The sequence below is a fragment of the Calypte anna genome, chromosome 4A (assembly GCF_003957555.1).
Source record: "Calypte anna isolate BGI_N300 chromosome 4A, bCalAnn1_v1.p, whole genome shotgun sequence".
NCBI classification, from domain to species: Eukaryota; Metazoa; Chordata; class Aves; order Apodiformes; family Trochilidae; genus Calypte; species Calypte anna.
The window spans coordinates 19,182,996-19,210,512 of NC_044248.1; the positions used below are offsets into that span (position 1 = coordinate 19,182,996).

General features: G+C 33.4%; 1 protein-coding gene across 2 annotated transcripts in view; it reads right to left on the bottom strand.

Moving 5' to 3' along the window:
* SGCZ (sarcoglycan zeta) overlaps window positions 1–27,517 on the bottom strand; it is a 406,404-nt gene that overhangs the window by 22,038 nt on the left and 356,849 nt on the right. For both annotated transcript variants that reach the window (XM_008491837.2, XM_030449929.1), the window contains exons 5-6: window positions 22,069–22,191; window positions 1,516–1,588 (exon numbers count right to left, since the gene is read on the bottom strand). In XM_008491837.2, coding sequence (XP_008490059.1) covers window positions 1,516–1,588; window positions 22,069–22,191 — 196 coding nt within the window. The remainder of the gene's footprint in view (window positions 1–1,515; window positions 1,589–22,068; window positions 22,192–27,517) is intronic.

A 27,517-nucleotide genomic window follows, 5' to 3' on the forward strand; every position in this document is an offset into this window, starting at 1 on the left:
AGTTAAAAATTCTCACTTCAGAAGGAACAGTGGAGTTGGAAAAGCAAGGATGAGCCTCATTGCAATGAAGACAAACCACAGAAAAGGTGAATGCTGAATATATAAGTTTCACAAGCAACACAAGGTGATTTTAACCTTAGTGAAATTCATTCTGAAGACACTGGTTTATCTATTTTAGCATACATTTGCACTCTGTTATTATTGTTTAAGTATTACAAAGAAGTAGACAATACAGTGTCTCCATACTCTTTTGATTGGGACAAACTGCATGCTCTTACTCAAATTTTTTGGCATCTGAAAGAAGAAAAACTTGTTATGTTTTCACTTGGATTTCTGCTGAACCCCTTTTGATTCTAAACCATACCACCTTGCTGGTCATCACCAATAAATGCCTCTACAGCAACCCTCAACAAAGGACTGACAGGAGTCTTGGTAGGGGGTAGAGGTTTATAAGACAAAAATCTAGTGAATAGGATGCTCTGGAAGACTCCAAACCATTGTATTACCTCAAAATGTTCATTGTAAGTAATCAAACTCAATTACTTACTTCTCACACCACACAAACAATGGTCAACCTTGTCCACATGGGTAGCTTCCTGCACATGATTTCTGCAACATTACTGCTGGTCAATGATCCTACTTGCCTTTGCCAACATAGGGAAGGACATTTAACAGTGCTATTCTGTAGCAATTCATTGCAAACACTGCTGAGCAGGCAAAGGGCTAAATACATAATGCTTTGGAATCCCAACAGAGTTGAGTCCAAGTCTATACTGTTCAACTGAGAGAAACAGAAGGATAGACCTTTGATTTTCTGCGATCATCATATATTCTCATTGGTCACCCATATAAAGTGCAGATTACCATTTAGTGGTGCACACTCATGCACTTAAAAAAAAGCTATCACTATAAACCTTTTCTCTTTCTCAGTCCATACATTGTGTCAGGTTTTAGACTTGATTTTTACTATTTACTTACTTGTCCACTTCTGTGACTATGTACAGAAAACTTCAGATTTTTTACATTTACAAATGTAGCTTCAGTTGGTAACGAACTTTTGAAGTTTGATTCTGTAGTATTAAAAAACCACAACCCAGAAATATCACTTGAAAAAAAAAAATCTGGAACTTTTTACTTCACATATATTCTCTGACAGCTCAACAAAAAAAAAAAAAAAAAAAATCTGGGTCAAATGCTATTAAACAGTACTGCACATATATGACCTTAAAAACCCCTGACTATTCCAGTCCCTGGGGAAGGCAAGCTTCTCAAGTATTCCACTAGAGGAGGCAAATAATTTATAAAAAATAATGTATTTTACATTTTGTGTGATAAACATCCGTAGTTTGCTTTTTTTTTAACTAGTCAGAACAAATGGGAGTCTGCCAGCATTTTGGATATGTGCAATTCATTAAGTAGGCAGTATATAGTTTTGTACAGATATCTACTTTTACTCAAGACTTAATCACTTTTGAAAATACCTGATTTTAAAACAACTTTTTCAACAGCACCTACTTGAGGTCTTGGGAAGGTTCTGCTCTGATATGGGGTGTCTCCACAGAGTGCCCAAACACTGCCCCTTCAGTGCCTAAAATACATAAATAAAATACAGTATAATTACTTTGAAAAATAAAACCACACTTAAATGTATGACCACAAATTGACAGTTTTTAGCACAAAATATCTGATTGAATCCTTTATTAAAGTTTGTTGGTGTTTTTTTATATTTATCTTTACAATTCTGATCAAAATCTGGACTGACTTAATATGAAACTTTAGACTTGTGCTTATGAGTGGATTAATTTCATACAAATCTGAAAACATTTACGGATCCAAACTTTTCAGCACTGACTTGTTGGAATGGTCATCTCAGCACTTTGGAGATGAATTGTCTTATTGGTAAGAAAGAATATCATAGGTTTATTTTGCACAGACACACAGACACACAGACACAGATTACCTATTTGCTCATTTTGATTGCTTTAATTGAGAAGCCAAGCTTTCAAGTTTTGAAATAACAAAAGTTTATTACCTGAAATTACTAGCCTGAAGCTCAGTATTTGACAACTACCTCCTACTGGGCTCATCTACCTCCTACTGGGCACTCAAAATCAAGACAAAGAAAATGAGTAAGTATTTCCTGACCCCAAACTTATTCTCTTTTGAATTTTAATGAATATAACTAAGTCCAACTTGCATATGAGAGTTCCACATTTTGAATCATGTGACCAAGATTTTGTTTGTTTGTTTGTTTTTGTTTGTTTGTTTTTTGGGTTTTGTTTTGTTTTGTTTTTTGGTTTTTACTTTTTTTTTTTACTTTTTACTTTACTTTTCTGCTGATGGTAGACTGGCACTGTGTACTGCTAATTGCCTAGGAGCACTGTGTGAGTGTCCTTCCAACAGAGAACTGCCAATAACAAATGAACAGAATAAAAATAAAATCACACATAGAGCAGGTAATGTATTTACTTTCTATCACTAGAAAATCAAGGAAGGAAACTGTCTGAATAATTATTGCTGATTACTAAATATTCCAGGATTAGCCAACATATTTCAACAGCAGAATTTTTCCAATGTTCTGAACCTTGAATTAATTCTGAGTGCACTTACAACCAAACCAATGATATCTCACAGTAGAGGTGTTAGTAATGCCCTTATGAGGTATGACTCTCTTCTGTAACAAAAGATTGTTACAGTAAATTAAATACAAAGTATATTTTCTATTATTTAAATATTTTATTTAAATATTTCACACTTAATTTCAGAAGTCTAGCTGCTAATCGAGACGGATATTTAGATATTTTTGCAGTTAATCAATAACATTAAGTTTACTGGTTTAACCAGTATTTGAAAGGATAATGAGGCTTCAGAATTGCTAATACTATTTTATTCTATGATGTTAAAGAGAAAATATCCTGAGCAGAAAACTGAAAAAATCTAATTAAACTTTAAATTAAATTACTATAAGTAAAATCATCATATAAGCTTTAAGCTTTACCTATATCTTGGCAAAGCATACTGGGAACAATTTCATATCAACCTCTCAAGAAAACTACCAAATCCACTTTCTGTAACCAAACTTTGCAGAGTGTTATGGAGAACTGCAGGAAGGAAACAACAGCATAACTTTTTCCTTAGAAGTGCTCATAGAGGTGCTGTGCAGAATCTGCTTGTTAAACCTGACATTGCCTTGCAATTCTGCTACCTTGAAGAGCCAGGAATAGCATCTCTGTAAAGCCAGGCTTTCTGTCACTCACAATAGGTCTCACCCCCATCTATAATGGCATGGAAGAAATTCTATGGGAGCGGAATATCAGAAATCAAAGATTGTGCTTCCAGATCCCAATCACCTTTCCCATCAGCAAAATTAAATACTTTCAAGGCCAAGGGCTTTTAGTATTTTTGAAGGTGGCAATGGAATATGAAGATGTAAGTGCCTGAGCTGAATGCAGAATTGCCAGGCTTTACTTATGAGAAGACCACAGCTGTAATGTTTGAAAGAATAGAATCAATGCAGACATGTTTTAAGCATCACTGTAATGCAGTTCAGACACTAAATCAATCAGAATTGCCGAAGATAATATTAGGTAAGGACTGAGAAAAAAAGACAAATGACAGTTGTCTCTAAGCCAACATTAGCATTTCCTCACATTCAGCAGCATTTGTTTAAAAGCTGAGAAGGTGTTCCTCCCTAACAAAACAGAAATTTAAAAAGAAACTTTGTCCAAGCAGGCTAAAAATCCAGGCAGGTAGAACTAAGGATAAACTGATATAATTAAATTGAAATGTAAAATAATTAAAATAAAAAACATACCAAATGTGCTCCCTTTGCTATTTGAGTATTTTTCCTTCTCATAAAGCCTCAAAAGTAAAGGTTTCCTCAATAAATATTCATTCACTAAGTTCAAGAATATATCCAATTCCTTTTTTATTTTTTACTGGAAGAAAAGCAGGCACTCACAATTGCTTTGGTTCTAGTAAAAAATGGTGAAAACAATCTGCCAGCCAGAATGTACTGAAGTGTTTCCAGCAGGTAAAAACTATGATCAAGAAAAATGGAAAAATGGAAATGGATTGTACAGCAAATAAAAGACATGGATCGGCATTATTTAAATGTACAGAACAGAGGAAAAACTACAGGAAGTTTTCAATTTGCTATATGCAAACCTGTTGTGCTGTGATGGGGAGTTAGATCATGTAGATCATCACTGCTGAGGAATAGTGCTTCAAGCATACCTTTCTATGAATAATCAATATCTTTATTTTAACCAGGATTCAAGTGAATATTTTTCTTTTTCTTTCTTTTTTTTTCTTTTATTCTTTCCTTCTTTCTTCTTTTCTTTTTTTTTTTTTTAAATAGAAGAAATACACTTAAGATATTTAATGCTTTACAATGATAAAACACTTATTTCTGCAGCAACATTTTGCTTGGAAAAGACCTTTAAGATCATCAAGTACAACTGTTAACCTAGCACACTGCCAAGGCCAATACTAAACTACATCCCTAAGTATCACATTTACATGTCCTTTAAACACCTCTAGGGATGATGATGCCATCACTTCCCTGGGCAGCCTGTTCCAGTGCCTAACATCCCTTTAGTAAAGAAATTTTTACTACTATCCAATCCAAACCTCCCCTGGAACAACAACAAGAGGCCATTTCCTCTTGTTCTATCACTCGTTACTTGGGAGAAGAGACCAACACTTATCTTGCTATGAAAAAGACAAGCATATATTAACTGTATTTCCCAACCTAAAAGAATCTTAACCAGAAACTACTTTGAAATGAGTAAAATTCTAGATAGAGATTAATGAATAATAATAAAAAAATAATACAAAGGAAAGACTTGAACCTTTAAGCCCTTTCAAGTACAGCTCAAAAGGACGTAGTTAGGGAACTGAATTCAAAGGAACATGAGTTAGAATGGATAGCTATAAAAAGTGAACCTTTCAGAGGAAATAAAATAGCAAGGGCACGGAGTATATGCAAAGGTTGTAAAATCAAAACTTAAGTGTAGCTTAAGTGTACTTCCACCTCCAGCTTCCAGTGGAAGAGAATGAGTTAAGTAAAGACTTCAGTAAGAATGAAGAATCTGTGAAGGCAAACCACAGGTCAAAAAATACTGGTTGCTGTAAATAGCCCAAAAGTCAAGAAAAAAGGCCAAAAGACAATTTTGTATTTATAGAATCTCTTTATGAATAGCAGATGTATAAACATCAGACCTTTATACCATACCTACTCAACACAGAGCAAATTAAAAGGAAGCTTTCACTACAAGTAAAATAGTCACACATTCCTGCTGAAAATGAATATTCATGACACAGAAAGACTAGTATAAACTAATCATTTTTGCCCAGTTTACCAGTTCTTGAGATTAAGCCTTTGGGAAATGACAAGTTTCATAAAAACAATAAAAATACAATGTTGGTGTTTGGTGACAGATTGTATTTGCTTATGTCTGTGCATGTTGAGGAAATTTGGTTATTTAGTTAAAAAGCAAATAATCCTTTCTAAACTTACTAGTTCACAAAACAGCACTGGTACCTTTCAGTGACTTAATAATCCACCAGTGTGAAAAGACTTTCAGCTGAGCATATTGATTAGCAGAGCTATTTCTTTTGTAAAAAGAATGTCTGCAACAGAGTTGATGAGCCAAGACTTAAAAGCTAATTAACTATTTTGCAATGAAAAATGAGGCATATATTAACATTATCCCACTCCACTTTATTTGTGTAAGCAAATCACCTCAAATGTACCGACTATGGAATTCTGTAGTATTTTGATGTATACAAATTATACAGCATTGCAGCACCACAGGCACAGCTGAATCTTACTGTCTTGATGTTTCCCTAGGTTTTTCAGAAACATCAAGTAATAATATAATGAAATATTAAGATTATGCAAGCATATGTAATTCCAATTTATCTTCTGAGAGAGTTTAAAGAGTTTGTAAAATACTTATCCTTTTTGAAGCTTCCAATTTTACCCATTGCAAAGTTTTCACAAATATGAGTAATAATGATTGCTTTATCACCGAAGAGACCTTGAAAACAGACTTACATTATAAAAGTTTAATTGCAATTAAAGAAAACCCAATCCTTATATATTTTACCATGTGTACATAGCTAAAATTTAAAACTGCTTCTGTGAGATTATCTAGCTGTTGTTCAACACTACAACTTTTGGAAGCTGATCACTGCCAGCCTGAAAAAAAAATTAAATATTCAGCTAGGCAGATCAAAGATCATAAAAAGACTAGAGAAAGTTCTTTTTGCTTATTTTTTAAAAGCACAGTTATTATAATTTATCTTGGGATGATTAGAAATGCAAAGGAGTCAGAACGTACCTTCTGAACCTTTGATTGTGCAGCTCTTCACAACTTTCAATTATAAAAAATAGCTTGAAATGTAATTTAGCTGGGTATTTGTATCAAATAGTGTGATGGGACTGGGTTTTTTGCCATGGAGCTAAACAGAACTGAAATGAAAGTAAGTAGGTTATTTTCTGGAAACATGATTGGCATGATTGTGGAGTCTCTCAGCAGCAAAACTGATAAATGTTAAGCAATGAAGATTTCAGGTATGATACTGATGAGGCCATATGGGAGCTATATTATAGATAGAAAGCTGTAGTACGGCCTGCCTAGATACAGCTGTTATAAACTAAAACATGAGCACTGAAATCTCCATAGGTAAGACATGATTAAAAAATAAATTCTAAACCAAATGATTTATATTCATTACTCAAGGCCCTTGAAGATGACTAATGTGTGATTCATATTTTCTGTATGGCAAACCTACTACTGCAAAACTTCTACTAAGCCTTTCATTTAGATAAGTAGAATGAGTTCCCCAATAAATTAAAACTCAGCATCTTTAGTGTGATAAATTTTGATCAAGCAAACCAAAACTCCAGAAAATCCTTGCAGAATTGGAGCAGTCAGTATCTTTTGAATTATCATTTCCATTTCAGTTCAGTACAACCATTTGAAATATTGCTTCCTAATGGTGGACCATTGAGACACCTCTTGCCTGATATTGCAAATGCAACTGGATTATGCTTATATGTCCAGTTGCTCATTAACATACTTGTTTGAAGGTTCACATCCAAAACCTATGTTTGGCCACTGCCTGGTTTACTCTGTTGAAAAAAGTTAATTTATTTGAATAAAATTTAGACTGAAAGTAGCAGTAACTTAACTGGAAATGGCTATTCCAGATGATTCCAGGATGAAAAAGTCACTCTATTTAAATGAAACTGCTGAGAAGTCACATTAAAATTTAGAATCACTGCAAACATGAACAAAATGGAAATTATATTGGAGGTTTACAAAGAACAAGTTTTTAAAGTAATAATTTTAATAACATCTTTTACTATTTTCCTCTATGATGTATGACTGATAGAGATACAGATGACAATAAAAATTAACTACAACCATTTTCTGCTTGAATTGATACAGTCTCCTTCAAAAGTTACAACACCTAGATATATGAATAGGTTTAAACCTTACACTTAGATTTTACAGCAAATAATTCCTGAAAAGCAAAAAATAATCTTATATTCCCAGATACATATATGAAAGTCTGGAATTGCATTTTTCTTAAAATGGTGTAAATGACTCTGGGTTCCCACTAGCGGAACATAGAGCAAAAACTGCCCTTGTATGAATTTTAAAAAAATTAAGTTTTAGGTGGCTTGTTTGTTTTGTTGGTTTATGTGTGTTTTTGTTTTTTAATTAAAAAACAAACAAAAACCAAACAAAAAACCCCAAACAATAAAGGCTGTATTTTCACTTTGTTGATGATAACCCTAGGATTTGGAACACTCAGGCTTATGTTTTTATAAATAATTAGTCAGTTACAAAACAGATTTGCTGTTTCCTTGATGAAAAATGAAGGAATCAATGAGTAGGAGGACTATCAAACAACAGTCAGTACCTCCATAACCAGGGATGTAAAAGAATGGGACTTAGATATTCGTAGTACAAAATGAAGGCTTTAACTTCAGGGCTAATTAAATTACCTTGTAATTTTATCTTGATCTATACTAAAAGCAAGGTGTCATGTATTTGTACAGAATACCACAACAAATTGGTAGAATCTGAAGAGTGAAAAAATAAGAATGAGAAAACTGTTCCTCACCTAGTTCCAGTAGCAAAAATTGCCCATTTCAAAGCTTTCTGAAAATTTTATAACATACTTCTGCCTATATTCAAAACTAATTCAAAACCTACCTAAAATGTCTATTCGATTTGCTCCCAAAACATCTAAAAAAAATTATTAATGATTAGCTTTTGACAAAAGGGTATTTGCCCTTCAGTTAGGATATGCTGTAAATAAATAGTTAGATTTTGAAAAGTCAGAAGCTCAAAGGAATTTATTAGTTTATCAATTAAGTCCAGACATCTCATTAGCTGTCCAAATTAGAGGCACAGATTATTTATATTACTGTATAAGCTGTATAATATGAATATATATATATATATATGAACTATATAATAATATTTTTATAAGTAGCAAACTTCTGTTACTGGACTGAGAATAAAGCAATAATGCACAAAATTTAACACCTTGATATTTTTGCCTTAAACACCTGGTCAGTAGTTGACACAGCTGTACTCTACCAAAACTGGAAAAGTTTATTTGGAAAGCTCACTTTAACTGTATCAGAAGTCATCTACATCACCTTTAGTTTTAAAACTAATTCACAGGGTGCCTCATATAGGTTTCAGTGGCCAGTTCTTTATGGCATATGTAGATGTACACTTATTTCTGTCCTGTACTTTGCCATCACTGCAGCACACTGAAAAATTGTTATGATTATGTGATAATTACTACTGTATTCTTACAGTTTAGTAAATTGTTTAATTTAAGCAACATGGAGCCACAAAGCAGCAGGATCATTATTTAGATTTTTAAAATAGCTCTACTATAGCATTTTTAGTGTAAAAGAATCAACTCACTATTGAAAAATTAAAAGCAAACATTTAGATAAGTGCATTTGTGCACCCTGTAGAGGGTACAAATACATATATTAAAAATTCCATTATATGCAAATATATAGTATGTATTTTAAGTCACTGTAAAATATGCTTTCAAATACTTTTGTATTTATGAAAAAATTAAAATTGCAGAAGAAACCTTACATGTATTTCTACAATGCTGAAAAAGAGATATGTTGATACAACACATGTTGATGCCTATTAAGACAAAAAGTAAAACAAAAATGTTAGTATCCCCAATTATTGAAAGTCATAATTTTTTTTGAGATGAGAAATTAATTAAGCTACACTACCAGTTCCTTCAACAAGGTTGTTTAAAAGTTTCCATTTGATACTACCATAGTAACCTTGTTCATAACCTATTATGACTGCCTTTTCATTTCTGCTCTTAATGTTCTGTTTTTCTCTGTAGAAGTAAATTACACAGATGAATACAGCACACTCAAACCTGGCATTATTGCACTGCAAAAGGGCAAATGACTTAACTTAGATAAGTATTTACTGCATTTTCAATGGTAATTCTGCAGCTGTGAGAGACAGCAAATGTGCAACAATAATTTGTCATTTAATATTCTCACCTTCAAGTCAGCATAGCAATGAAGCAAGTCTTTTAATTTAGCAAGAAAATGAAAGCAGGTGTACTTCCAGTAAGTGAACTGCAATGGCTGTAAACCACCAATGGTCACGTTAGCGAGCATGTGCCTATCTGTAATCTGTATTAAGCACAGGATAGCATATTTTCTCCAGGTATAGACAAGATACTGAAACGTACTGCAATATGCTAAAATTGGCTGAAATACACATCTTTTGCCAAAGACTCCAATATATTTGCAGGCAAGAACCACAAGAGACTTGCCACATACTTGCAGGGGCTGTAGGAAGAGGGTTTATGTCAGTAATTTACTGCTAGATCTACTGCTCCGTCTTCAAGATGGGACTGTGCTGGTCACAGAGTAATTTATCAGTGTTGTTCTCAATACTCTGTTCTATGTAATCAAGGAGAAGTATCAGTACGAACAGAACAACTACAATTCAGATTACCTGACAAACCCTGTAATAACACCTCTCTGCTCTGAGTCCTGCAATATAACCCTAGTCTAGCTTTTGTTCTTTTACTGTTCTTGAGGAGACACTCAAAAAATCCCACTCTTGTCACTGCTGCAATCCATCTATCATAAATTAAGCACAGGACTTTTAGGGTTTAAGGTATTTTCATTGCCTTGCTACATAGCAAGCCATGTCTGGCTAAAATTAGCAAAGCAGGATTTACTTCTGCTTGAAAATTCGGTGCAATCAGCTGCCAAAGAAACCTGTTGTTCATGTATTCTTAGGCATTAAGCTACACTATGTTCAGGCACTTTCAGAACAGAATATTGAAAACCAGGCATGAGGGCTGTCATGTCTAGGGAACAGAACATCTTATAATTTGGCAGTCATTGTGAAATCCTCTCTCTTGCTTTATTATTTTTAAGTTGGAATTACAGAAATAATGTACTTTCTATGTCCAGCCATCCATGAGACACATTATCAGGTTCAGAGACAGGTTAAAAGACAAAAAGAAAATTTTCCTTACTTTGCATTCTCTTCAGATCAGCTCAAAGAGGTATTTCTCTATACTTACACAGTTAACAACACTTATTAATCCAGCCTTTCAGTTTTCACTGAAGAGAACCTTACTTGGAAAAACCTCTGTTCTTTTATTCTTAAACCTTACAAAGGAATTTATTTCTTTTAGACTCAAATTTTCTTTTTCCTTTAGTCTTCCTCTGGCCTCCAGATATCGTATCACTGTAAGTAATGTGGTCTGTTTTTTTCAGCAGGAGACTCCCCTTGCTCCATTTCTTCTTTTAAAAGTTCCTTTTGATGTCTGTACTAATTTTTCACATTAATGTTTTGCCAGAATTAAATTGCTTTGAGTTACTGTTAGTTTTGCTGTCATGAAGAAAAAAAAAAAAAAGTATTTTCATTAAAGCTTCAAATTCAGAAACTCTAATTGGTCTTCTGCTTTCATCCTAAAGCTAAATATAAACCAGGGAGGCCAGGCTAAGAATGACAATGAGAAGAAAAAAACCCTGCAACTATAAAAAGTCTGAAAACAGTCCTGACAGCTAAAACATGAAACAAACTTGATGATAAATACTCTTTCTGCACAGTATGCTTTATCTATTGTGTTTTCTCTGCTTCACACTGAGAGTGCAAAAACAGATTAAAAAAGTTGTCCATCATTTGGCAATGCTGCTAAGATAAAAATAGCAAAAATAATACAGCTGGTTTGCTTGATATGAAAATAATATTTTTAAAAGGTATTTCCCTTTGATGTTTAATGAGAAAAGACTTTCAGATGTTGTTACAAACTAACAATCCTACCTCATGTTTTCAACCATAAATAGGAAAAGGAATTTTTCAAGGGAACCTAGCACTGGGCTACTGGCAGCATTTTGCTTTTCTGACCTTGTTTGTCTTGTGTCTTAGCATGATCTTAGCATGTACTTTAAAAACTGTATGTGCTGTTGTATCTAGACCTTTGATCACTGTAACACACTTCCTTTGAAGTCACTGATACAGAAAAAGGACATGAAAAAGCACTATTCCTAGTTACACTGTAAGTACTTGCTGTCAGTTCTATCATGCTTTATAAATCAGGTTGGTTTGAACGATGATGACTTCAGTACAAAGTCTCCACTTGAGTTAAAAATCATTTTGGCATTTGGAAAGAAATAGAGCTTCCTGGAAGAACTGAAAGCCATTTCTGTGTTCATATGATTGCATATGACTGAGTATGCGTGTTCTTAGATCTCTGCTGTAGCAGTCTTTTTCTAGCATACTCACATATGTTCTAGATGTTTTACAAATCTGGTAATACCTTCAATAAAAAGCAAGATATTTGCTAAAGAACAGTTACCATAAAACTGAATTCTAATGCCTTCTGAGTAGGAACAGCTAGATAAACACATCCCACTATATCCATTACCAATATTTGTGTTGACAGGATCAATACAAGTGTTCTTTATATATCTAAACGCTGAAATTTATGGTATGCCTGTTGACTTTAGTTTATCTATGAATGTATCATATACCACCAGGAAACACTGACATGTAGGTTTTAGTGTGGGCTATCAACCATGGTGTGATTATACCAGAAATGAGAGATTTCCAGTTGCTTTACCTTGCTGTGCTCATTCATTCTATCCTGTCTTCTAGTGAAGTGTGTTTATTCATCCAGCTTTCTCATCTTCCCCTCACTGTACAGAATCTTACTTAAGTGAAATTCATATCAGTACATACCATAGTAATCACATATTAAAATTCAGTAAATAATATAAAGCCTTTTAAATTATTCAAAATAATACTATTATACAGTGGTATGGTCTGGAAGCGACCTTAAAAAGTCATCTAGTTCCAGCCTGGCCATGGGCAGGTACACCTTTTACTTGACCAGGTTGCTCAAAGTCCCATCCAACATCCCAGTGTTCTAGGAAGTGTTCCATCCACAGCTCCCTGGGCAACATGTTCTAGTGTATCACCATCCTCACATAAAATAATTTCTTCCTAATGTCTAACCTAAATCTACCCTCCTCTAGACTAAAACAATTACCCCTTGTTATTTAGTTACATGCTCTTAGAAGAAGTCCCTCCCAGGCTTTCCTGTAGGCCCCCTTCAGATTTTGAAAGGATGCTGTAAGTTCTCCCGACAGCCTTTTCCTCTCCAAGCTGAACAACCTGAATTTTCTCTGCCTGTCTTCACAGGAGCCTGTCTTTCTCTGCCTGATCACCTTCTTGGCCCTCCTCTGGTCTGGCTTCAAGACCTCCATGTCCTTTCCATGTCAGCAGCTCCAGAACAGGACACAATACTCCAGGTGGAGTCTAACATTTTCTATGTGAATAATACAGCTATATATGAAATTTAAAATAAAATAAACAAGCAGAAACTTATGAGAAGTGCGTAATAGTGATCATGAAGTTCAAAACCAAATCAGGATTGATCAACAGATGAAGAGGTGTTGATATAATTTGTTTTGTGGAAGAAAAGGAAGAAAATTCCACCTCCTCTACAACCAAACTATATAGTGTTTCACTATTCTTTCCATTTAAAACATTTATATAATTCAGTGTATAATTCAGATTCAACATTGATATAATAATTTTCCTTGTAATCTAAAAACCTTTTTTTGCAGTATGTATCTTGAAGTTGGGTTTTTTTATTTGGGTTTTTTTTTCCTGACCAACCTATGCCTATGTAGTTAGTAGAAACAAGCCCCCAGATATTCCAAAATGCAGTCACTAAGCCCTTTGCATTAGATGATTATTTTTATTAATAAAAAGCTTCATCTGTATAATCTTTGGTTTGGTGATCAACACTACCACATAGATTCTCCTGGTGCAGATTCAGGCTATTATTTTATAGTAAGTAATGCTGATTTTTGTAACTTTTCCTTCTGATATTTCTGTTACTCATTCTGAATTTCTATACATTTCTATCGACACTGCTTAATCTTCATACACAGATACATACAACCTACTTTCTGAATCTTGAGCAAAGCCACATTGTTATATACTTTTAATTCAAATACAAAGGCCTACATACATTGATGGTATTTTTCTAGAGCCAAAAGGATGGCTTGTTATATTTGTGTCTTGGTGTGCTGAATTTAATGCTGTCAGACACTGTGAAATGTAAACTTGTCATTAACCACAATGAGGACAGAAATTTAAATTCACAATGTAGGCTGAAGCCTGCAGGCCATATTTCGTGGGTGATAGAATTTTTTTTCTGGAGTAGCATCCTGTGGGTGAAATTATTCCTAGCTCATAAGAGTCTGCTATGAATAAACTTTGAGATGCATTGCAGAGCAGCAATTATTTGAGTCCGTGCTTCTCACAGTTTTCCTGCATACCTGTTTTATAAATAGATCTACAGGTAACAGGGAAGTCCAAAATGTTAATGGTGGAAATCTGCTAACTTTTCCTCTGAGTAAAGCTTGTTTTAAACCTTGGACTGCCTTGGACTCAAGCAATACCTCCTTGTAAGGACTTCTGTATTTAGTTTCTGCTACATTCTACCTAAGATGAGAGTGAAGATCTTCCCACTCATTCATGTATGTTACGAAAATATGATGTATTCATGACATATTCTTCTCACCTTGCAATTTATGGGTACTACATGTATTAAAAGCTGGGTAAAAAATTTGCCTTAAGATTGGACAAAAATTAAAAAGCCACTTTATACTGGTTTCAGATAGGATTCAGAGAAAAGTGTGCAACTCTGACATGTAATACATGGGTCACAGTAAAAGGTACTTGTATATAGTTTTTCATGAAAAGTCATATGCCTACTATATTTCCTAAAAATGTAATAGTATTCCTCCTATTCTGAAGACTTCAAAAAATTAAAATCCATATTATCTTCTAGTATCTAATGAGAACACTGTTCCAGCACAAAACAAGATATTTTTCACCTTTAGTATTATTATTATAGGATGAATATTTGGAGCCAAATACTCCTTTCACTGAGCCTAAATCCTACAGTGCCTTGCAGCCCAACCCTTATCTCCAACAATAGAGTTTTGTTTCTAGGCAGAAATAAATCACAAGTAAACACCTTAAGGCAAAAACAGAAAATGGGAATACTGGAGCTTTTCATGTTTCACCTTTCCCTTCTGTGAGTAGTTACATTAAAAATAGAGATGGGTCTGCCTGCTCTAATTTAAATGTGCAGTTTCAAAACTACCAAACCCTGAGGGCATGTGAGTGTCAGGTTTAGCTCAGGTTTTAAAGAGTTAGTTTTTTTACTACAAAATCTGAACCCAATTCATAAACAATTCCTGCATTAAAGCCTTCTGATTGTTTAGTGTATGTTTTGTAAACAAGATGGTTTGGTTCAATTTTCAAGTAACCTCAGTTTACTGAAAAGGGAGTAATTGTTCACTGGGCTTTGACTTGATACCCTTCAAAATTAGAACTACTATTGCATTTCCGACTCTGCAGTCCTTCAACTTATAATGTGAAATATAATTGGGAATTTGATGCAGATATTGGCAGGTTTTCCTGCTTTAATACATTGGTCAAAATATCCAACAATTTAATATTGCCAAGGTTTCATCTGAAAACCAGATTTAACCTGGAGGTCAGAATCAGTCTCTGGATGAATACTGCCCTGTATCAAATAGAGCAAAGAGTCTCTTCCTTAGCTTTAGGAACCTATCAGCTGTGTTATGCAAAGCAACAACTCAGAGAAGTACAAAATCAGCTCTATAACATAAGCTCTATTTCATAGAATTTAATGAACTACAGCCTTTTACCCTACCTAAATACCACTGTGTCATTTTGCAGGTTTTGTTTATCTTCGTTTTCCTTTCTCCTACCTGCCTGTATGCTGGCTCTTCAATGTGTTTGTCTATAGAACAGCCTTGTTGAACATTTTCTAGTGGAATGCCTATAAGAGCAAGCACGTATTTTCCTGGGCTGGTAGAATTGCTTGCACATTTCTCTGCTTTTGGTACTGTTCCCTTTTCAGAGAAAAGCTGTTAAAGCTTATTTCTCTTTACATGCATTCCTGAGAGTAATCACGCCGTTCCATGGCATGCTTTGTTAAGCGTAAAAATAAAAATCTCTTTTACAAACTGTTATTAGCTCAATGTATTCCTCCAACAATCTGCATAGTCACATGCAGAGTGATGTAAGTACATACAGCTTGCAACCTGAGCTGCCTAGATGTATTCTACCCTTAGCTAAAAGATATAAATCTAGTTGTGCAATGTCCTGAATATGAAATTTATTTTTTTAGTCTCACCACTTTCAGCCTGTCTAGAAATTTTCCACTCCATAGACACCTTGGAGCTTATATATATATGCCTGTAATAAGCTCTGTAGCTGTACCTCAAAAAGTAATGCTCTGACAGCTTGCTCTGTTGCCAAGTGGTTAGGTGCCTGCAATAACATTTTCTTTCAATCAGAGCTCTCACACAGATGAGCCTGGACATTAAGTGCTTCCTTGAAATCTAAATAAGCTTATCAAAAACTTTTTTAATCTAATACATTTTGGGGTACATATTAATGTAGTGATTACTGAAAATCACTTTTGTTACTTATGTATGATGATAAAATAATACTGGTTCTTTCAGTGTTTAGGGTACTGAGTGTTTGGCATATCTACCTAACAGTTTATTTTTTAGTACAACAGTAAAAATCATAGCTTTACTGTTATCACATTGTTTGTGTAAGCCATCTAAAGTGATAAAGGGCTTCCCTTCATTTTGCATTACTTCACTCTCCAAACTCCATCTGTCCTGAATGACAATCACCAACAGAACATGGTAAAACCAAGTGCATTCACACTGAAATTTCTATTCAGTGTTTGAAGGCACTAGATATATGCTGACTGTAATAACAACATATATCCCATAATCATTTATATTCTATATTTCAGTACTTGTTATAAATATTTTACTTCTTTTCCAGCCTAATTTGCAAGTTACATATATTTCCTCGTATTTCTGTCATATTTCCCTTTATAGCTGTGAGCCATATTTCTACTTTATCATTTCCTTTTAACTAGCCTGGAAGACCTTTCTGTATTTCAGTTACCTGCAGACTCACAGTCCTACAGAATAATCTTAAAATCAGAACTGAGGTACTGATGCACTCCTCTGCATGTTAATCCTGGCTATTATTAGAACACTATTAGAATATGAGTATGTAGGAATTTTCTGAAGTTTCCTTGATACATCAAGGCTCTCATCCTTCGTCTAGAGAAGTAAATGGCTTTGATCAAAGCCATACTGCAACCACTCTACGTGTATAGTGTAGTGTAATGAGAAAGATACTTGCAGCCCTTCACACATTTTTTCCCTGGCACTATTCTAATGTCAAAATAGATTCAACCTACACATGCTCTGCTATTAATCTGAGAAAGTTTCCATTTAAACTGAAGTTGCCATTAAAACTAGAACTCCTGTTCTCGTCTGACTTTCTGCACAACTTTGCTATTTGACAAGGAACAAAGCTCACAGGAGGTCACAATGATCTGCAAAGTTTGTATGCCTCTTCTTCTTGTTTCTCTGACTACTGCTAGAAGCTATGTGTAAGTCTTACTACAAGTGCAATTCCCATTATAAGATCTATGATTATGTTTGAAATATAGAATAAAAGTGATTTTCAGCTAATTATATCAGCTCACATGATACAAACATGGAGCTCCATATATTTGAAAAATTTTTATTAGCTTATCTATTTTTAGAGGAAAATATTACTGTTAAAGTATTAATTATAATTATTTAAAATTCACTTTAATCTATAAAGAACTTAAAGTCCTGTGATAAAACAGATTATAACAGTCAAACATGCAGGAACAAGGGATGAAAGAAAATAAGCCCGCAGTTAAGAAAGTAATAGGATACAATATAAATTAGTTTTACAGAAAGATGACTAATATTTTCTTAACAATCTATACTGGATTATTTAGAAAAAGTGGTAAAGCTCATTTGCTGCATCTAGAAAACATAATAGGATTTGACTGCAGAGTAGCAATGGTTTCTTGTGGAAGACCTATGTGTTTTAATTTGCAAATCCATATTTGCCTTGCCCTTTTAAAAAACATTATTAATAACAAAGCCACATATGCAAGTACAACTGATTCAGAAGAAGGTACCTAAAGATGTAAAAACCAAGTTAGGCTACTGTCTTGGAAGAAGTCTTGGAAGAAGGGTAAGAGATATGGTCAAATAAAGAACAGTAAAGCCATGTCTGAATGAAGTATATAGATGAGAAGAATGTTCACGAGACTACAAGAATTGAATTACAGTCTCTTCTCCATTAAAAATGAGAGAAATACTCTTCTTTAAAACCCACAAATTTTTACATAAACATTTTAGCATAAAACATTTTAAGTTTCACAGGAAAAAATGTTTCTGATAACATGCTTTCAGTCTTAACTGAGCACACTACCTCAAAAGTCAGAGGAGAAAAAAAACCTTGCATTTTCAAAAAAAGTAGGTGTTTTCTTAGATTATAATTAGACCACCTCCACTTCACTTAGTACTTCTTATACAGCTGCTAACAAGTTTGTGGAAGTTTCGATGAAACAATTACAACCATCTTTTGTGGCAGTGTCTCAGAAAAATGTATACTGAGCTAGGGGTTCTTAATCTATTTTCTTAAATGTAATCTAGCAGGATAAGGCTGAGTCACAATATATACTTGTATATATACTTTTATTGTTACTGATGAGTGTGATCACTACAGTGTTTTCAAGTTCTGCTACAAGAATACCTTGGAGAGATTGTATGGCTGTTAAAAGAAACATGAAATAAAAGCATAAAACTTTATACTGAGATTCAAATAATAGAGTAAAAGTCAAACAGATACTCTTGCTTTAACTAGAGAGTGAAGATGACTTTATGATGCTATAGATGCCGTCCATTCATTGGGAGAAAGTGAATATACTGGATGGAGAAAGGGTTTACTATGTGTAGAAAGAAATCTTAGAGCCCACCAGACATTCAGCTCCTTATTCTGGCTTGTTTCCCAGCTCTTTGGCAATGTGTTTACTTCATCTTGCTTTTCTCTTCCCTCCCTACAAAGGGCTAAAATATTTGTGAAACCTGACAGTAGGAGCCATCCCTGTATGGCGGGGCAAGAGTAAGCTGTAATTTTAACAGCTCTGCCTTTCAAAATAAAGGTTGACTCCTTTGTCTTCTTTCCTTGAATGATCAAGTATAAAAGAGCTAATGCAATTGAAGATAAAGCAAAAGTAACAATTGAAAGAATAAGGAGTCTGAACTAAATCAGGCAGCTGCCAAATATTAAGGAGAGGCACTCTTAGCAGGGAAATACAAAGCTGCAACTTCTCTGAAACAAACAGTACAACTGCTGACATATTTTTCTTACCTGGGAAACATATTGGTATCTGAATCATTAGCCTATTTCTACTATACCTTCTTCTCTGGAATGGACTGCCTATGTAAAAATTTGCAAATAAAAATGCCATAAAAATAATCAATGAAAAACCATAGGTTTAATCTTTCAAGTTTTTATTAATCAAGAATTTCTCACACTACCATATGCTGTATCACTTTTTAAAGCTGTGTATTGCAAAAGCATTCTTCTGAATTTAAAAAAAAAAACAGGTAAGATTAATCCCACATAGCCACAGTGGCTTATAAACGCACATGAAATGGGCACACTTTAGAGAATTAATTTCTAAAATATTATCTTGTATTGGACCTATTCATAGTCAAGTGTTCTTAAAGAGACACTGTTCACAGCTAAGCAAGAAAACAAAATCAAGTTTTCATTGTAGTACCACACTAAATTGGCCACATTTAAGAGTTTCATCTTGAAATAATCATAGCATATTTTTGCTTTTTAATATTTTTTCTTTTTTGTTCTTCCACAGCTCCTTCACTATATTCACTACAAAGGATAATGATTATCAAAACACAGGCTTGAGAAAAATACACTAATTTTTTTTCTGTTTGATTTTTGACACTAGGATGCCTTGCCAGGTTTCACCAGTCATATCACATTATATAGTGAAATGCAGCCTGGTTCATGCAACTCGCAGGGACTCCTCACCTTTAATGTGTTTGCTGAAGAATGTAAAGATATCATACATTCTTTGGACAGAATTCAAAGAGCTACTATATCAAAGATTGATTTTGTTAGTTTATTTTTGCATGAAGATAGAATTATTTTTTTTTCCTTTTGGCAGACTTTTTAAAGAACATTTTTCTTGAGATTGCACGGAACATACAACTTCTAGCCCCAACTGGGAAATTTATGCTAAATAATTTCAGCTTCAAACTGAAGTCAAGATTGAAGCATAGATGTCTCATTATAGATTTATGATTTGGCTACAGATTATAAATTACACTGCAAAAAAAATCTTTTAGGGATACATAAATAGATATGTGGTTATTCTAAGTTTTTCACAAATATTGATTTAGAAATCTAATACTATTCATTCATACTTCATTCTGTGGAACAGTAATTTTCTTCTCTAACAAGGTAACAGAAGGGTTAAACTAAAAAGGGATTCAAAGGATACAATTTTGAAACTAGGTTTTAATAGTCTCATTATAAGAAAGTTTACTAATGAAATCTGATTTCAAGACAAGATTATTATCCAGTGATTAAAATCATCCCAGCTCCCTTAAATTACTTTTGAATAAACAGTAAAGATGACAATAATTTTCAAAAGTAAATTACTCTTTCAAATTACAACTACAAAACACCTTCACGTTTTCTTAAAGAAACTGCCTGAAATGTTGGACATTAGAATATTTAATGGAACATAATTTGCATTTATCTTTATAACATAAATGACAACATTAAGAACCTGATAAATTCTCCCATATGCATATTCTCTTTGTGATGTTTAAATGCTACCTAAATCTTTTTTTGGTGTGTAAGTAGTTAAAATCAATGTTTTTATTTTTTAAACCATAAAAGAATATTTCTAGTTTAATGAAAGAATTGAAAATTCAGTCCTAACCCTTGTTTATATTTTATTTCAGCTACAGAAGGAACATCAATTACTTATACAAAAAACTCTAGTAACTAGAGAGATTCTCTGGTAGAGCTGAACAAGTATACAGTAAGCCCTGAAACTCAGATGATTATATCAAAGTAGAATTAGCTTTTGCTAGCCTTTACTTTTTGTTGTTGTTATTATTATTATTATCATTATTATTATTATTATTATTACTAGCTTGGGTATAAATTCACATACAGCAGGCTTTATTTCTTGAATTAAGGAGAAAATACTGTTCTTTTCACAGGGGATAATCTTATATTCCATGCTAAGCAACACTGAGTAAGTTTTCATTACTTCTGCTTTCTATACCATTGATGTCAATAGTTTCTTTGGGAACTCAAGCCTCTTCTCTTGGAAGTTAAAAACATCTGAGCAATTCTTTGCTTTTGAAGCCTGACAAAAAATATTACCATGACATCTACAACTTATTATATTTCTCAATGGCAGGATATCTAATCTTCAGTACAATTTGTAAGATATTTTATTTTTTAACTCATAGATACTTAGAAATCTCCTGTGTCAAATGTAAGTTTAAGATAACTTTCTCAGTATTTAACCTTAACTTTCTCAAGTTTGAACCTCAGCAGAATTCAGTATTGTTTTTTTCTTGTTTTACAGCTAATGTCTTGGGTTTTACTATGGTAAATTTCTCATACAGCTGTTACCTATGACAAACTGCTGCTGACTCAACAAAACACTGATGTCTCCATCTCCAGACCCTGAATTAGGTAAACTGGTAGAGTTTAGTTTATCAGATTGGAAACTGCACCATCACTAAACTATCTGCTTGTAAAAGACTTTAATTTTGGTTTAGCAGTATTTAAAAAGATTGATTAGCTGTAGAAGATATACAGAAGTCAGATAGGGATGAAAGGGAAAAAAAGGTTATCCCACTGTTAGCAACAATTTTGAGGCTTATGAGGAAAGTTCAGTTGCAGCTTGACTCTGGATTTCCTGGATCTATTTTAAAGATATATCTGGAATAACATGCAGAAATACCTAACTCTTTTTATAAAGGGCTTAAAATCCTTAGTAACGTGTTTCTTAGTTTTACAGACCAGAAAGGGATATCTTATCATAATCACCATAACCAAAACCATTTTATACTTTCTATGAAAACGAACTTTGACATTAGGAGGCTGCTTTCAAACTCTGTAAAACAGATGTTCCAAGATGTAGACTGATCTAAAGCTAAACACAGCTGTAGGTCTGGAGAAACGGTGAAAAAAACCCAACAGTTTTCATCATTGTGAAGGGGCATGACCTCAACATATGCCATGAGTTCCACAAAAATTGTTTAATGGTAACATCAGACACCCAAATCATTATGGTAAGGGTGGTCCTGAAGAGTTTGAATTCAAGTCTGCCTTTGGAGGAATTGGTTTTTAGATTATGCAGTATCTTTTGGTTGGTCAAGCAATCACTGATGATGAGATCATCCTCTTCACTCTCCAGAGTAAAAAAAAAAAAAAAAAAAAAAAAAAAAAAAAATGAAGAGCTCACATCAATTTAGAAACCTTATTAGTAGCGTACCTGTTACTTTCAGTCTGTCAGCTCCAATGACAATCTCATCTTCATCTGCAGAAAACAATACTCTTCCACCTTCACTTGCCCTCACTTCAAATCTCTTACACTGGGCCTCTACAGCATCAGCTCCTGAAATCAGGAAAGTAATGTTTAAGTCACTTTGTAAGAAAAAAAGTAATAATCAGCACACATGGAATATCCAAAACATAAAGAATAAATGAGACTTCTGTAAAATACCTGGTGTTATGAAAGCTTGATAGGTAATTTGTATTATATTAATTTACTGAGTAACTACTTTACTATTGCATATCAGGTTAGAATTTAGAGAAACTCTGAAAAACTCCTGCTTCATGGGTGGAAACCAAAACAAAAACAGAGAACGTGCTTAAACTCTGAGATCTGTAAATGCCAACACAGAGAGAGCTTTCTGGTGTGTACTCACCTTAAATTACATTTGTTTGCCAATGGAGCAAAAGAGAATACTATGTGCAGAAAGATGAGACTATTCCACTAAGACCATCAGATCAAGACAGCAGAAGAGAGTATTTTCATTCAGTTATATGCAAACTTGAACAGAATAACAAACAAAGCAAAAAAAATGAAGTACTATATCACAATTCGTCTCATATTCTGTGAAAAAAACCTCCCAAGTCTCTCAAAGTTCCAAAACCCTAAAATAATTCTGAAATCAAGCAGACCTACTAAGCGTCACTTAACAGTGCATTAAAAAAATGTGTGCAGATACCAAACATCAGAAGAATTTACTATGTTTTTCAACTTACAGGTCTTATTTTTCAATGTTTTGCTCACTAAATTGTTTCTGGGGTTTTGTTACAAATTTAACTAAACTTTTTTTATTATTATTATTATTATTTGTAAGAGGAAATAAAGTGTTAGTTTTGAGCTTTGAAACTGCATACAGCTGCAAGACAAATTACAAGATTTTAGGGAATAATTATCTGACAATATTCTCAGTGATTCTTAATTAAAATTCTTATGTACACCTGGAATGACCCATCAATTTATATGGGTAAAAATTCCAGGGAAGTTATTATGAAGAAAGAAATCCATGTGTACCATTTCAGTTTATCAGTCTGGTTTATAGGTTTGTGACAAACCTGCTTCTATAATGTGGAAGCTTTCAGTTTAATATGCAAATGAACATTACAAAAATATACAATAAATATAAACGTTGTGTTGACAAATTTTGGATTAGGAATTGTTGTAGAAGCCCTTAAGTTGCAGTATTGACTACAAAATAAAAATAACAGTTCCTCTCACTTTCAGATGAACTAAAATTTGTACTATAAAAAATCTGTGGTTATTTTTAAATTTTAAAATGTAAAAAGAAGATTGAAAGGACTTATAAAAATACTTGCAATCCTCCACATACTTTAAGTTATCCACACTGTCTTTTAAAAGTGTATTATGGTATTTTCTTCTACTCTCTGTACATCTAACTGTATTGCAAGTGTGATAATCAGGTTGATGGATTTGCTTTTTAAAAAAATACTACATTTTAGAAAGAGAGACAGGGGCAAATTTCAGATAACCTAATGTTAGCCATGGGATAAATGCTAGCTCTCACAAACATTCCAGGACATTCACTAACAGAAGGTATAACTAAGACAAATTGTTCATCAGGATAAACAAAATAACAATATCTATTGACCAACAGTTTTCTTAATTTGTCGATTACCCTTAAATACTGTCCCAAAATTCATATCTGAATTTTTATTTTTTTTTAAGGCTTGTATTATGCTAGTTATACAACCAGGAAAGTTATTCTATTCTTTTACACCATTCCAGATAAACATACCTTTTAAGAGAGCTATTGAATTTATTTATTTATTTATTGCATAAATGTTTATTTAATGAAGCCAAATGACGTGCAGGCATTATCAGATCCCTGGTGAGTTCAACAGACTGTTCTGTCTGGTGACAGAAATACAAGAGGAAATTCAAAGGTCAGTTTACCAATTTCTTCGATTTTACAAGTCTGCAATTATGTTAAATGTTGTTTTTCAAAACAATTCCACTGCAAAATAAATCATACTGCTGTTAACACTATCCAGCTACACTATGAAATTGGGATGACTGACCTGGATTACTGTAAGAACTGTAACAAGCCAGATGGAAATTATTGACCACAACGTAAGTGTCAGCTTCCCGTTTGAAATAAGGATGTATGCTGCTATTTAGCCATTTTGTTAAAGTTGGAAGAACAATTGTGCCCCCTCTGTTTATCACTGATATTTGGCCATCATGTTCTCTGGAGCAAAAACCAGGCCTCATTCCAAGTTTTTTTTGCCCTAATAAAATTGTACATGGAAAGGATCAAAATCAAACAGCCTTGCTATAGTAAACAAAGAAATCTTTTACATTTTACATAAGCCTTTTACAATATATAGCTTTTCTGAATTGATATCTACATTCTCACAGCTCTGTTGAGTATCTTTTTCAGAATTAAAAAACACAAACCTGTCATAGTATCGAAATATTCCATTTTGATACAATTTCAGAATAGTACTCAATTCTGGTTTGGAAATATTTGTTCTTCATTTTGAATTATTTAGAAGGCTTACAATTAAAAGGCACTAATTTAATGCAAAACTTATGAAGGCCATTTTAAAACTGACCTAAAATATATTGCTTAGAGGAAATATGGGAAGCAATAATTTTTCCTGTTTTAGTCACAAGATGGATTTCAAAATCTCAAAGCCCTTCTGGAATTGAATATTCATTTTTATGCACAATTCTAGTTTTCAGTAATTTTGCAGATTTCTTCTCATTTAAGTTCTTAGAATAGAATGTATAACATCAATGAGTCTGCATTTTGAGTCATTATTAGAAAGCATAGATAAAAATTCTGTTGTAAAAGTAATTTTCAGTTAAAAAGAAATGTTAATTTTGTTTTTAAACAATAAACTCATTTTTTCAGGTTACTTAACTACCTCAATTTCTGTGTGAAACTCGTGCCTAAGGGAACATATTGTCACATATAGACAATCACAATAATCAGGATCACACACTTTAAATTCTTTAAACACCACTATATATGAAGCAAGTTATGGAAACATAATAACAGGGATGAACTTTTTAGTAGGGTTTGTTGCGATGGGACAGTGGGTAATGGTTTTAAATAGATTTAGACTAGAAATATAGAAGACATTTTCCATGATGAGGGTGGTGGAACTCTGGAATAGGTTGCCCAGAGAGGAGTCAGGTGCCCTATCCCTGGAAACATTCAAGGTCAGGTTGGATGGAGCCTGAGCAACCTCATCTAGTTGAAGATGCTCCTACCCTGTTGAACTAGGTGACCTTTAAAGGTCCCTTCCAACCGGAATTATTCTATGATTCTACAAAACATTCCATTCAATAATTAGAGACAAAGTAATAAAATACAATGGTTCTTTTCCTGGCCCAGGAGACTTGCTCTCTACCAGGGATGGGTTGTAAAGTGGAGACTCCACCAGTGTGCTGCCTGCCTGACAACAGCAGCAGCATCCTGCAGGGATACAGAAGCAAATCTGAAAAAGGTGGAACTTATCCTTGTTCTGCAACCATAGTTATGGCTCAGAAACCAAGGTTAATGACAAATAAAGTAATACTAAATTAGTTTAATCTTTATTTAATAGCTAATGATTGCTGAGCTACCTAAAAGTGAAATTATAAGTACTGCAATGCTGTTAATTTACACACTGAAAGCTGCTACTTTGTAAAGAAAAGGGATTAAGAGAAAATGAGAAAACAAAGAGAAATAAAACCTGCCACATTCTTATTCATTATGTATCTTTGCAAGTAACAGCCTATATCTCAGTGACTGACTTCTCAAATTGTGATGTATTTAGGAGACTATAGCTTGTTATGAAGAACAACACAGAACAACGAGCTGAAGGCTTCTACAAAGAAAGACATATTTTAGATGCTCTAAATTTGTGCTTCTTCAGCATCACATTGTATAAAAGTACACCAAGAATTCAGCTAGTCCAAAATATCATTACAGGATATATCTCTAGGTTTTATGCTAAAAGAAATGGCCTTTTACTTTGTGTTGCACTCGAGACTTAGCAGTGCATCACTTAGTATTACTCACTCACTGCTGAAACAGTGGTTAGTGTATTCAAGCCACTTGAGAGATTACTTACAAAACATAATACATGTTAAGTTTGTCTCTTTGATGCAGAAGCAGATGTGGATGTTATGAAAATGATTTTGAAAAGTTAAACTGCCTACAGAGTAATCAGTTAAATCAAAATGGAATTCTGTTTCATTATGTTTTCATTTCCCAGTTGAAATGAGTAAGCAGTTGCATGTGCAAAGTAGTAGTGTATTATCTTCTTAGCTGTAATGCTAATGCAATGTTTTTGTTCCGAAAACACCCTACAAAAATACACCTCAGAAAGTGTCTGAATCTTGAATAGCACTACTAAAAAAAATTAGAGAATCAGCTCTTAGAATATCATTCATGAACAAAGCAAATCTTTTGAAATCTTTAGCTTAAGCTTGTCGAGCAATCACACTATCCACTAAGCTTATTTTCAGCAAATCATATCTGCTTGAATACTGCATACTTCAGTTCAGAGGAACATAAAAAAAAAATCGAAATTCTTTTTGGAAAGGTAATTTCTACCAAATATGTGGCTATCTGAAAAATCTAACTGTCCTACTTCGTACTAGAGATGCAGTCAGCTTCTGAATAGTTTAATCAGTTTCCTATGTCCATGGCAAACTCTCTTGTCATCTTGTGTTCAGAAAAACTAATTCCTTGTAAATGGAGTTGCATAATAGTGAATTACAGTATTACGTTTCTGTGAAATTCCATAATTTTCAAGTATATGGATGAAAAATGTCCATTTCATATTTATCTATATGCAATGATGGTTTAACACAGACTTGTTGCACAGCAGTTGCATAATCAAAACAGTCATGAAATCAGCTACCTTAAAAAAGATTTAAAGCATAAAATGATTCATTTTAGTTATAGTGAAGATTTGTTAAATGAAAATGCTGGGCCAACCATATAATATTAATTCAGAATATTATAGTACTGTAAACAAGATTAACACTAAAGGACATTAAATTTCAAGATAAGTATTGAGTCTATTTTGAACTCATAGAGTGCAAAGCTTGAATTATGAAGTATTTGATGATGACAACAAGAATGCATGCTTTTAACATTTTTTAAAATCAGTGGTGCCTTGTACTACTTTATTATTATTCAGGAAAACAAATTATAACCATTAATTGAAATTATAATAAATACTACCAGGAACACGTCAGTCTTCTAAGATTAGGATATGATTATAAAAATAAAATTTTAAAGATGGAAATGTAAACAATCCATTTACTAAATACAATGTAATGCTGATCGGGTGAAATCTTGATATGGTATTTACCATCATCCCATAATAGAAGTGTAAAATATTGGTGGTTGCTATTAAGAGCTGAGGTC